Below are 13,177 nucleotides of genomic sequence, written 5' to 3'. Positions count from 1 at the left end.
TTAGCTATCTATCTTCCCATGATATTTATTGGTATCCCTGAAGGCATAGTTCACATAGCCCATGAAACCTTCTGGATATTATGGAAGGGTAAAGAATTGAGGATGGTAATCTTTTTAAGGGAGGAAGAATGTGGAGAATTAGACTTCCAATTAATTAAACTGTTTGATAAGGATCTACTATAAAAATAATGTAAAGAAATTGACTGCATGATAAGCAAAATCCGTATCATATGCTGAATAACCTGTTTGGGATTCAGCATTCTGGTTGGTGCCTAGTTTTCATATAGGCTACGCTTGTTGCTAATATTAGAGAAGGTATTTTCATAAAAATACCTTTTGTTTTAGTATGTCAGATGATGAACAGGAAAGTGGCTGTGATACCGTGGATGGCTCGCCAACCTCCGACTCTTCAGGACATGCCAGTCCATTTGTAGATGACTCCCCTCCAATGACAGAATCAGTAGCAGCTGTTGACACAGAAACCAAACCTGCTGTCTGTACTGTGGTGGTACCTCCAGTGAGACTAGAAAATAGACTTGATTCAGATGAGCATATGGCAAATACAGGTAAATTAGACTCTTCTCTCTCTCTGATCTTTTTCCTTGTTCTTTTTAAAAGGACTACAAATTTTCTTTCTGAAACAAGTGCCTTGTTGCTGATGTATGTTTCTTTCCACTAGTTTCCTATGCCATTGTAAGGTCTGGAAAATTATGCCCATAAAAGCCTTTTTCTTTCTTAATTTTAGGATTTTGGGTAACTGTGCAGAATACCAAGAAATCTAAAAGCCATTCAGATTTTTCTTAGAGAATGAAATGTACCAAGTCTGTAATATTTTCTTTATTGCCAGATTCCACATGTCAGCCATTAGGAAAAGGTCGATCTGCTCCTGGAAGATTAAACCAGCCTTCTATTATGAGTAACCGTCAGCAAAAACTGACCACAGCATCCCAGCAGCAACATTTGAATTTCAGTCAGGTGTGTTTATTTGTGAACTCTTTTGTTGCTATTGGGTTTGTGATTCATTGACTATATCTTATTTTGTAAACAGGCCCTAGAAATGTGTGATGCATTGATAAGATTTTTTTTCTCACCTTTTTCCTTATCTTAATTCAAGTATGATAGGCACAATAGTTGGAAGATTAGATTAAGGATCTAGATTATGAATACTTCTATAAAAAGTTCTGCTCTTTAGATTGTCAGATTATTTTACTCTCTTGTTTTTTGTTTTAAGCACTTTGGTCTCAATATTCTGATTCACTTAGTATAGGTTGCATTATTGGTAGTTACGTCATTTTTCTAGTGCTTAATTATTATGTTTAACTTATCCTAGTGTTTAAGCATTTTTAAAAAATAATAAAATTATGTATAAATCAGGACTTTTTTGTCTTTGTGGTTTGATGGAAGGATCACTGGGTTTGGAGTATGAGCTCCTAGGAAAGACTTCCAGCTCTTCTTACTACCTGTGTGACTTTGGTTATGCTTATTTGACAGTAATTCCATCTACAGGTATTAAGCACCAACTATGTGCCAGGAATTTTGCTGGGCAGTGGGGATTTAAGACAAAGAATGAAACAATCTCCACTGTCTGTGAGATCTTAGGAAAGACAAGAAGTATATATAAGAACCACATTCCCATAGCCTAAGTATAAAGTGAATAAATCCAAATATATACAAAGTCATTAAAGACAAGGTAGTGTGGGAGTGAGAAGACTAGCTGTTGGGAGGCTCAGGAAAGGCTCATGTGGAAGATGGTGCCTAAACTGTCAGGGAGGAAGAAAGTTGCTGTGTGAAGAGGAGGTAAGGAGGAGGGCCCTTCCAGGCATGCAAGAGCAGCCAGGCCAAAAGCTTTGAAGATGACACCTGGGCTGAGAAAAAGAGATGATCACAGAATTAGGGGAAATAATATTTAGTGAGTTGGGAGAGGTTGGGTCCTTGTTGTGTGGGACTCTTAAGTACTAAAGAGAATAATTTATTGTCTAGATGTGTTAGGGAGCCATCGGCATTTGTGGAATAGGGAAATGATGACATGGTTGGATCTATGCTTAAGGAATATTACTTTAGTGACAGTGTGCAGGATAGCCTGGAGTGGGGAAAGACTTGAGGTAGGGATAGGGATGCCAGTGAGGAGATGTGTTATAATTTAGGCAAGAAGTAGTGAAGGCCTAAAGTAAAGTGATATCTGTGTGAGGGAGGGCAAAGGAGTTGGATGTGAGAGATGCAACCGAGTGGATATACGGGATGAATGAGAATGAGGAGTCCAAGATAATCACGAACTTTTTGGGCCTGAGGGTCTAGGACAGAAACTTAGGGAATACTTGTAATTTTGGGTGATGAGCCAGCCAAGGTAGAGGAGAGGTGGTCAGGCAGATAGGAGGGAAGCCAGGAGAGAAGAGTGTATCTAAAGACTCAGACAGGGGGAGTGCTTAGGAGGAAGCAGTAGGCTGCAATATCAAATGCAGCAAATACATTCAGAAGAACTAGGACTAAGAAAAGATCAATAAGATCATTAGTCACTTTGGAGAGAACTATTTTGGTTGAGTGATGAGATCAGAAGCCAGATTGCAAAGTTTTGGAGGAGTAAGGGGAAACAGAAGGAAATGGGGGCAGGAGTTTGTCTGAGAAAGGGAAGAGAGGTTTAGGGTGATGGCTTGAGGAGATGGTAGACTAGATACACATTTTTGTGAATTGGGGAGGACTGAGAACGTCTGAAGGCAGCAAGATAGGACACAGTTGCAAGGAAGAGGCTGAAGATTTGAGGGAATGGGCAATGATTGAGGATGTGTTCTTTTGGAGAAGGCAGAAGGGGATGAGAGCTGGTGTACAGATAAGAAGTTGGCCTTGGCAAGGAAAAGAACCACCTCTTTGTCACAGATTGGAGAAAAAGAGGGGAGAGAATTGGAGATGAGGAAAATGGGGAAAGAGTGAGTTCAAATTGAATGGTCTTGGTTTTTTTAGTAAGGTGTGAAGTGCAAGGCCCTCACCTGAGAGGGGTGAAGCCAGAGACATTTCAGATAGCTTCTTTGGGAAATAAAATAAGGAATCAGGGAAGAAGGGGAGGACTGCCTTGTTGTAGGAGAGGTTCAGTTGAGATCGGATAATGTGAGTTTGTAATGGTTACGTTACAGTTATGAGACATCCAGGCCTCGAAGTCCTCAGTTTCTTCTTTTTGATAATGAGTGAGAGTGAACTAGATCATCTCCCAAGGTCCCCTTAGAGCTCTAAATCCTACATCCCTGCTTAATCAGTTATTAACATATGGACCCTTAAATTCCCCTCTAACTCCTCATCAGAGCACAGCCTCTCCTACCAGGCTCTAACGTATTCTTTCCTAGACCTGGTAATGGACAGTATGTCTTGCATCTAAGGACTTGCAAGCCTAATTAACTTCAGAGATAATTAGCTCACAGGATTAGCCACCCGGGAATGATTTTTTCTTTTGGCCCCTTCAGCTGACAAGTACTGTCTTATTTAGGCAGAGAAGGATTGTGGATTATCGAGGCAGTACATGTGTTACCCATCCATGAACTTATGTCTTAATTTTGCCACATTTCTACAATTAACTTTATTCTTATGTGTAATAATCAGTCATTTTTCTCCATTGACAGGTTCAGCACTTTGGATCTGGGCATCAGGAGTGGAATGGAAACTATGGACATCGGCGACAACAAGCTTATGTCCCAGCTCCTGTCAACAGTCACCCCTTTGCCCTGTCACAGGGGAGCCCAAGCCACACGGTGGTGCGTGCTCCTCTGGCTGGGACTGCACCCCGCACAGGGCAGCCTGCTCTTCTTCCGTACCCACCGGCTGCACCCCTTGCTACCGCTGCACCAGTCACTCACCTCTTGGCCTCTCCGTGTACCTCAAGACCCATATTACAGCATCCAACCTACAGTATTTCTCATCCCAATGGCATAGTTCACCAAGTCCCAGTGGGAATAAATCCCCGTCTACTATCTTCCCCCACCATTCATCAGACTCCGTACAAACCAATCTTCCCACCACATTCTTACATTGCAGCATCGCCTACTTACACTGGATTTCCGTTGAGTCCAACAAAACTTAGCCAATATCCATATATGTGAGAACTCAAATACAGTATATTGAGGAAGTTCGGTGATGCAAATGTTGGATTAAAAACAAAAACATGGTATTTAATAAATATTAGCCATGGCACAAGAAAATTATTTTTTGAATCATGTAGACTTGGGTGCAATTTAAACAACTTTGAGCTTTAAAAAAACTCACTTTTAATGTGTTTTGCACATTTGGTATAACTTGTCTTTGGTCATGTTCTCTTATATAGTTACTTAGGTGACGTGGGAGCTGAAATCTGGTTTTGCTCCTGTTATTTTTTATAAAATTGCCTTCTACTTAGTGCAAGACACGTCTACGTTTGGGAAGCCATTCAGTGTACAGATTTGGAGCAACAGATGCACATGTGTCAGACGTACCATGTACAAGTAACCTGTTTGTGTCATTATCTGTGTCTTGTATTTAAATGTCGGGTCACTTATCTAGAAAGGCGAGCTCTGTTCTCACATCTGCATGTGTCTGCATGGGCAGAATGTTGCCTAGACATTGTTCTTAAATGTTGTCCTAATAATCTGAGCTGCGTTGTAAACCGTTCCCACACATAGTGCCTTAAATATTGGAGGTTGTTAATGTTCCTACATATATAGAAATGTTGAGGACTGCAGCACTTAAAATTCAGATCTGCTGATTTGTTTTGATAGAGTGATGTTCACTTTTGGTTTTGTGTGGTATAGTTTTTGGTAGTGGGTGTTTTTTTTCCTTATTAGGAGGGTAGGATGTTTTGCTGTAGCCAGATTCTGCTGTCTGATTTTTTTTTAATGGTCTAGCTTCAAGAAAAGCAGTTAGTAATGCTTATGAGAAGTTGATTCAGTATCTTATGGGTAAGTGATAAGTAAACTGACAAATCAGCATTTTATGTTGCTTAGTGGAACCATAGTCCAGTCTAAGGAGTTTATTTTGGAAGGGTTCAGTCTAAGTGGCTTTCCTAAAACATTTAGAGGTGCAGGAGGCATGACGTGGACTAGGTAAGGAAAGAAATTACAAAATGCTTGTTGATTCATGATGTGGTTTCATCTTAGCTTGAGCAAACCATGCAGTATTTAATAAATAGTAGCAGAATATTTGTTATTGAAGCTTGAAAAGATGTGAGTCCTTTGTGTGAAATCTTCATTTATGCATGTGAGAGCTTTGAACCGTTTTACACGATGGTGTTTGTTTTTGCCTCTTGGTGATGTGTGCTTATTTAATACATTCCGTCAGGGACAAGAAATTTTACGTGCTTTTTTTTTTTTTCCCACAAAGTGTGTCTTGGGTTTCTTTCTCCGTGTGTGTGTGTGTGTGTGTGTGTGTGTGTGTGTGTGTGTGTGTGTGTATGTGGTTCTGTTTAAATGAAGTTGCTTTTGCAGCACCAAAGACTTAATCATCCATTTCCTATAAAAAGGTAGCTACTTTTTTGCATAGACCTCAAGTATATCATAGTTTAGAGATGGGATTTAGGGAAAGATATTAAAATGAGGCTGTGTTTTAGCTTATGGGCAAGTAATAAATCGTATCATTTATCTTGAATGTATCATAGATAAGCTGCTATATAATGATTGCCACTTCAGATAGCTGTGAAATTAGATGATTAACTAGTTCTTATTTAGCTTTCTAATTTCTGTATAAGTCTGATTGAATGAAATAGAAGTGGGGATTTTGGTTTATACTTTGCTTTCTTGTTTGGAGTGTCATTGTAACTACTGTATTGTAAATGATGGAAGATGATTGCCTATGTTATTTTGGGGTGTGTTACTTGCATCAGTATTTTATCAATTTTAACTTTTGAACTCATCGCTGCATATACATGGGATATATCAATGTAACTTAAATATTTTTACGTTTTCATACTGGCATTGCGTAGACACTTGAGAAGCTGTATCTTGCAGGCTTGACTTAACTTTCTTTTTAAGAAACAAAATCTGGAATACAGTCTTTAGAGCATTTACTGGAATAAACAGTGCAAACAAAGCATTTGAGCTTAAAACTCCCCAAATGTTTTGAAATTAGAGCATTTCTTTAGATGAGTGAGTTTCATACCACTAGTACAGCTGTCTTACCGAATTGTCAGTAAGCTAATAAGGGATATATTTTTCTTTACTCCATTAACACAAGCAGTGTTTTATTTAATGACTATCTAGGTGAAATAAATGTGCCTAAAATTGATTTTTAAACAAAAGCAAACAACAGTATTAGATCACAAAATAATACCAGCAGTACATTTTTAGATACACTGAAAATGAAGGAGCTTAATTTTTCCCACAAGTTTCAGTGTTTTTAGTAATCAACTCTATGCATTTTATACAAAGATAATTGTATATAAAATATGCATCAAAAAATGAGTAGCATAAGATGAATTTAAATATAATTTTCACAGGTAAGCAAGCATAAATATATGGAGTCAAGAAAATATCTAAATGAACTTGTCATATGCCTTCACAGTCTTATTTTATTTATATAATGCAGCAAATTGTTTATTTCTGCCACTTGGTCCTGGGAATCAGATTTTCTCAATGCAAAATCCATTGCTGGCAATGGTTGTGTTGGGGACACCAACAGTGACAGTTTTCTTTTTGTTTGGGGCCATGCAACTTTCATTGCTCTAATGTATTTTATTTTCCTGTGTTTTAGGTTGTAAGGCTGTGATGATGTTACATTGACAAGTGAACTCAAAACCTTATTGTTGTCTTATAATACGATAGCATTTGTTACAGATATCCCCCAGTTAAGTATGCTACTCTTTATAGATTGTAATCATGGAAATCTTTTGCATTTTGAAGAAATGCAAATTTCTTTGGAAATTCTTTCATCTAAATTAAACAAATGGATTTTTAAAAAAACTTCTGGAAAAATATTACCCTTCTCTAAACCATTTATAAACATTTTCTTTGTTGATTTTAATGCCTTTTTAAATAAAACACTGCATGACTACAGAGTTGCATATTTGCATACTATTTTTAATTTGCAAATTATTTTTATAAAAATGCCTGATCAATTTTTATCCTTCAGGGTGTTTAATCAGATATGCTACTGTATCAGCTAAATCTTTTGATTTTAATGTTTAAATTTCTACTGCTAATTTTAACTTGATTTTTGTTATGTAAAAGTTAAATCACACTGCAAGGTGCAGGAAGATATTGTTTGAATAAGCCCAATGATGTAGACTTGATTACTGAATTTTAACTGTTACCTGTGTAACACTTTGTAGACTTGTGGCTCTCTCTCTCTCTCTCCCCCTCCCCTTCATATCTCTCTCCCTCTAGACTCTCCTTCCCACCCACACGCCCCTTCCTTTCTCTCTCTCATTGGTTGGTTGGGTTTGCTCTTATTTCTATGCTACACTAGTTTGTCATGTAGCAGTTGCACTGTGCAATATTACAATAAGGACTGGGAAAAAATTTTTATGGCTGTAATGTGTCTTAGAGTTTGCGATAGTATTTCTCTCTAGTTCTCAGTGATTTCAATGTGACCAAGCCTTCTGTACTTTGTCACAAAAAGCGGGTTTTTCAAGTGACTATATTTTGGTGAGTGTCAAAAATGAGAATTTCTGGTGTATCACTGTCAAGACTCACTTTGAATTAAAACATCCATCGCAGCAAATGCTTGGCTGATTTTTTTTTCCGCTAACACAAGTAGTGCTTACGTACTTGAAGTGAGGGATTATAAGGCAGTCACATATTTATTTAGTGAAACAGTACCAGTCTTACAGGGAGAGTCAGGATTGTATGGTTTGCTTGTTGACAATGCCACTGTGCCAGAAGCTACTGTAGAATGGATAGCCCTTTGAGAGTACCAGGAATGGTTCCTTTCATCCATTTTTTAAAAAATTCTTTTGGGATTGCAGAAGAAATCACTTGTCTGACCCATTTGATCAGTGAATAGTTTTCAACATACTGTAATGGAATTTAAAAAAAAGATAATTAGAGATGAAATTATTAACCAAATATCTTGAAGTTATCCAATTTCTCTTAAACTAAAAGAGAAATTTGGCTTATAAGATGAAGCCGTGGCATTTGGAAGAAATGGAAGAATCCAAACTATTTTCAAATGTTATAGGAAAATAAAAAAAAATTCTCAGTATCTTATGGTCTTTCTAAATATGACTTCATTTTATTTTATTTTTTTAAGAGAAGTTATTTGTTTGGTTTTTTGGTCACTGTCCATAACTGGTAGTTGTCTTCATCGTTATCTGTTACTCCATTTTTTATCTGTTACTCCATTTTGTTTCATTACAGATTTCAGTTTGAGTATTATACTAGCCATTTTCAGAAGACTCTTCCTGTAATCTTAAGTGGATCACTTAGGTTTTTATGTATTTTAAAATCAAAATGTATTTAAATAGTACATATTAAGTGCATTCCTCTTGAAAGTAAAATAAAAAGTACACTGTACTCACCCAAAATGATTTTTAGAAAAAAAAAACATGAAGAAATAGCATAGTTATCTGTCATATATAATCATTTATTGATTTCCATTTTTGAAGTGATTTTTCCAAAATAAATTTTCATAATTAAAATCCAGGTTCCTCAAATAGAATTCCCCCCACCCTCCCTCTTTTTAAAACAAGTCTCTGATAACACTGAAGTCCCTGTACACTGGTGACTGCCATTTCTGGCCCCAACTGTGCTGCTCTCTACCTGTTTCTCTTTTGTCCCACGTATGGCTCACTTAAGATGTAGTTTTGCTTTTTCACCTATAAGACTATAATAATGAATTCGCTGCTTGGATGTAATTTTTATGATGATTGTGCAGTATATATTGCTGTCAGCTTGTTTAGAGTTATATATTTTTAGCCATATTAACAGAAATATGTTTTCATGCTCTTTGAATTTTAATATCATGGAGTACTTTAGATATCTCTTTTCATGTTATGCCTTTTAAGATTGTCTATAACCCAGAAAACTCCTGTTTTTTTCAAAGAATTCAAACTTTTAAAAATGAGATAAGCCCTTTTTTCCTCTGCAAATTTTTTCTGATATCATGTTTTTGTAAAACTCTAAATTTCTGAATATTTTTCCCTTTCTCCTTTCCAGAAGGTTGTTCCTTGTAACAACAACAAAAAAGAGAGAAAAAAGAAAACAGTCTAGTAAAAACCAGCTCATTAGCTGAGTTAGACAATGTATAAAATATTCCATACCCAGAGTCTCTGACGTTTGCAAAAATGGGAAGGAAGTCCATTCCCTCAATTCTTCTTTAAGCTTTTTGGACATTATAATTTCACAACATGCCATTTTTTTAATTCAAAATTTCCTTCTGTATCATATATATATTATTTTCTTGCTTCTACTTCAGTCAGTCAGACAATAAACATTTATTAATCACTTAGTCTGCCAGGCACCATGCTGAGACTGCCTCATATTCACTTGTTATGATTCTGCAGTATTCCATTACATTCATGTATCTATTCATGTATCTAAATCTACTATTTAGGTATTCCCCAATCTGTGGTTGTCTACTTGGTGGTCAATTTTTTGCTACCACAAAAAATTCTGCTCTGAATATGTTGATGTATATGAGACTTTCCTGTCTATCTTTGATTGGGGTGTATACTTAGCAGTAGGGGGTCAGCTAGATGGTACAGTAGATAGAGTGCAACACCTGGAGTCAGGAAGATTCATCTTCCTGAGTTCAAATCAGGCCTCAGATACTTACTAGCTGTAGGCCCTAAACAAGTTACTTATTCCTGTTTGCCTCAATTTCCTCATCTGGAAAATGAGCTGGAAAAGCAGCTGGCAAACCATTCCAGTATCTTTGCCTGAAACAACTCCAAATGGGGTCATAAAAAGTTGGACATGACTGAAACAACAACCACCACCTAGCAGCAGATGTGGACATTGTGGTCACTTTTTCCCCCCCTTTTTTAGCCTAGTTCCACATTGATTTCCAGAATAGTTGGAATGATTCTCAATTCATTGCAGTCACTTTTTCCCCTTCTTTTTAGCTTAGTTCTACACTGATTTTCAGAATAGTTGGAATGATTCTCAGCTCTACCAACAGTGTATTAATGCTTACTCTTTTTATATCCCCACTCTCCTCCCAAGGAGGACTGTTTCTGTCTTTTCTCCTTGTCAGTTTGCTACCTGTTAGGTGAAGCCTTACAACTTTTTGATTTGCATTTTTCTCATTGTTGAATTGGTGAAGTCTTTCAGAATTACAGGCATCATCTAAAGCAGTCCAAACAGGACAGAGATCTCTACTATTGCCTAACTAGCAAGTGTCCAATTACTGCTTCATGTTAGGAAGCTGTTCTAGGGTGTTCCATAGACATCTCAAACTCAACATGTCCCAAAACAGACCTTAGCTTCTTTTCCCCAAAACCCTTTGCACTATTGTAGAGGATACCACGAATGTCTTAGTCGCTCAGGCTTGCAAATTCTGTCATCCTCAGCTCTTTCACATCCCTTTTAGTTGCTGATATTTTATTCATAATATCTCTGGAATAAATTCTCTCCACCCAGCCAAAACCCAGATGTAGGCTTCACTTTATATATGGATTATTGCACATTTTTTCCTTGTCACAAGTGTCTCCTCATTGTCCAATAAACATATATTAGATGCTCACTATATATGCACCAGGCATTGTTCTATATGCTAGGGACACAAGAAAAAGTTCCTGCCTTCACGAAGCTCAAAATCTAATAGAGGAGGAAGAAGAAGGATTTCTCCATTATGGGGGGTACACAGTGCAGAGGCATGATATTCTGTGGAATCCAAATGGAGCTCCTAATGGAAAAAGTTCTGAGACCTGTAGAAAAGAGGACTTTGGGAGGAAACTATTACTCTGCTCTCTAGTCAGGGCGGAGAGGCCACTTGATGAATTGAGAAGCCTTAGAGTCAGAACACTGAGTCAGTCAGCATGGGGATGAGATTTCAGGTGATCAACATTCCTGGAGGAAGCATGATGGATACTCCTAGCAATGGAAACAGATAGAAAATGAAGAGTTACTGCTCAACTGACAGTGATTTTCCTAAAGCACAGCTCTGATCATGTTTTCCATCTACTTAAGTTTACTCCAGTGGCTCTGTATAATTTCCAGGAATAAATCTAAATTTCCCTTACATTTAAAACACTTTACAACTTGTCCCCCCACTCTATCCCCACCTTTCCAGTATTTTTTAACTTTACTCCTATACTTTAGGTATCCATCTTACATTCCAGCCATACGTGAGCCTTCTTGGTCACAAGCATTAACAAGTATTTACTATGTGCCAGTCACTGGGGATACAAAAAGACAGTACGTAGAAGGTCTATACAGAGTTGATGGAAGGTAATCTCAGAGGAAAGACTATCAATGGGAGATCAGGAAGGCCTCTTTCAAAAGACAGTTTTGGGGCTATTTCCTGAAGGAAACCAGGAGGCAGAGTGGAAGATAGTATTCAGGATACCAGTGATAGCCAATAAAATGATGAGTCAGGAGATGGCATGCTGTGTGCATCAACTTCCAGAGGACTTGTGTCACTATTTTGCAGGAATACATGAAGGACAGCAAAGTGGAAGGTTAGTTGTGAAGAACTTCAAAGTTAAGCAGATTTTGTATTTGATCCTGGAGAGTCTCTGGAGTTTGTGGGGGTGGGGGGAGGTAGTGTGCATTAGACATGATCAGACCTGGGCTTTAGGAAGATTGGCAGCTGAGAGGAGGATAAATTGGAGTGATGAGAAACTCAAGGTAGGAGGACCAACTGTCCATTTCAGTAGTTCAGATGTGAGGTAATGAGGTTCCCACAACGACATGGTGTCTGCATGAATGGAGAGCAGGGGATGGATATGACCTATTAGAAAGGTAGACACTTGTTAATAAGACTTGCCAACAAGTTGGGGATGTTGGGTGAGTGAAAGGATGACACTGAAGTTGGAAGCCGAGGTGACTGAGAGGATGCTGGTACCCTCAACAGTAATAAGTTCAGAGGATGACAGATTTTAGAGGGAAAGATACTGCTTTGAACATTTTGCATTTGAGATGTCCAATAGGCAGTTGGAGATGTGAGATTGGAGCTCAGGAGAGGGGCAGCTAGGTGGCACAGAAGGTGGCCAGCCCTGAAGTTAGAAAGACCTGAGTTCGGCCTGCTCTCTACGTGCTGCTAACTTGAGAGAAGATCCACTCAGGGACAAGGAGATGGCTCAAGTGCCCATTGGTCTGGCAAGGGAACTTCCGATCCAGCCCAGATTAAGCAGCTCATTTGCAAGTGCCAAGAAGCCAAGGAGTTTGCCTACTGTCTCTATGGTAACTTCCCAGTGTGGGCAGCTCTCCTGATTCTGGACAGAAGATTTTTTCAGAATGCAACATAGAAAAAGCATTCTACCCAGAAGGCACCTGTGCAGAACACACCACCATTCAGAAGGCCATCTGGGAAGGACACAAACAGTTCCAGGCCATTGCTATTACCAGTAATTTGAAGGATGACTTTATTGCACTATGTGGAGCCTGCAGACAAGTGATGAGAGAGTTTGGAAAACACTGATATGTCCACGTGACACAAACAGATGGCACATATGAACTCAAGATGGTCCATGGACTACTTCCTGGATCATGTGGACCAGATGACCTAAAGAAGAACTAGTGACCCCTAATGAGGGAATTATTCAACTGAGAGCCTTTTCAACCATGTGAAAAGATTCTCAGTAATGTTGTCCAGTAGCATCATCCCCAGAGCAATACTGATATGAAACAACCTTGGTGCTGAGTAGGTCCTAAGCACTGACTGCTCCTGCATCTCTGGCTCATTTTAGGGATCTCTTTGCCATTTATGTTTGAAGCACCTTGAACATACTATATGGTGTTAGCAGAAGAAACACCAACCTGGGAGTCAAGAGACCTGGGTTGTATTCCCAGCTATGCCTCTAACTTCCTATGTGGCCTTATAGTAGTCATTTAGCCTCTCCAGGCCTCAGTTTCCTTTTCTTTATGATTAGAATGTTGGCCCAAATCAGGAATTCTAAATATTATTAATGTCCTGGACTCCTTGGGCAGTCTGATGAAACATATGGACCCTTTCTCAAAGGAATGTTTGTAAATGCACAAAATGAAATACATAGGATTACAAAGGAAACCAATTATACTAAAATACTAATAGAAAAATATTTTTTAAAAAATAAGTTCACAGAGTCCAG

At 38.2% G+C, this 13,177-nt stretch overlaps 1 protein-coding gene and 1 pseudogene across 14 annotated transcripts in view; both read left to right on the top strand.

Moving 5' to 3' along the window:
• HIPK3 (homeodomain interacting protein kinase 3) overlaps window positions 1–5,438 on the top strand; it is a 98,081-nt gene extending 92,643 nt beyond the window's left edge. For all 14 annotated transcript variants that reach the window (XM_072619215.1, XM_072619209.1, XM_072619216.1 and 11 more), the window contains 3 exons: window positions 346–566; window positions 848–975; window positions 3,606–5,438. In XM_072619215.1, coding sequence (XP_072475316.1) covers window positions 346–566; window positions 848–975; window positions 3,606–4,082 — 826 coding nt within the window. In that variant the 3' untranslated portion in view covers window positions 4,083–5,438. The remainder of the gene's footprint in view (window positions 1–345; window positions 567–847; window positions 976–3,605) is intronic.
• A 6,468-nt stretch (window positions 5,439–11,906) lies between these two features.
• On the top strand, window positions 11,907–12,721 carry LOC140511139 (cytidine deaminase pseudogene; annotated as a pseudogene).
• Window positions 12,722–13,177: the final 456 nt, after the last annotated feature.

The sequence above is a fragment of the Notamacropus eugenii genome, chromosome 6, assembly GCF_028372415.1.
Source record: "Notamacropus eugenii isolate mMacEug1 chromosome 6, mMacEug1.pri_v2, whole genome shotgun sequence".
Taxonomy (NCBI): domain Eukaryota; kingdom Metazoa; phylum Chordata; class Mammalia; order Diprotodontia; family Macropodidae; genus Notamacropus; species Notamacropus eugenii.
This window is presented reverse-complemented; position numbering and strand designations above follow the sequence as displayed.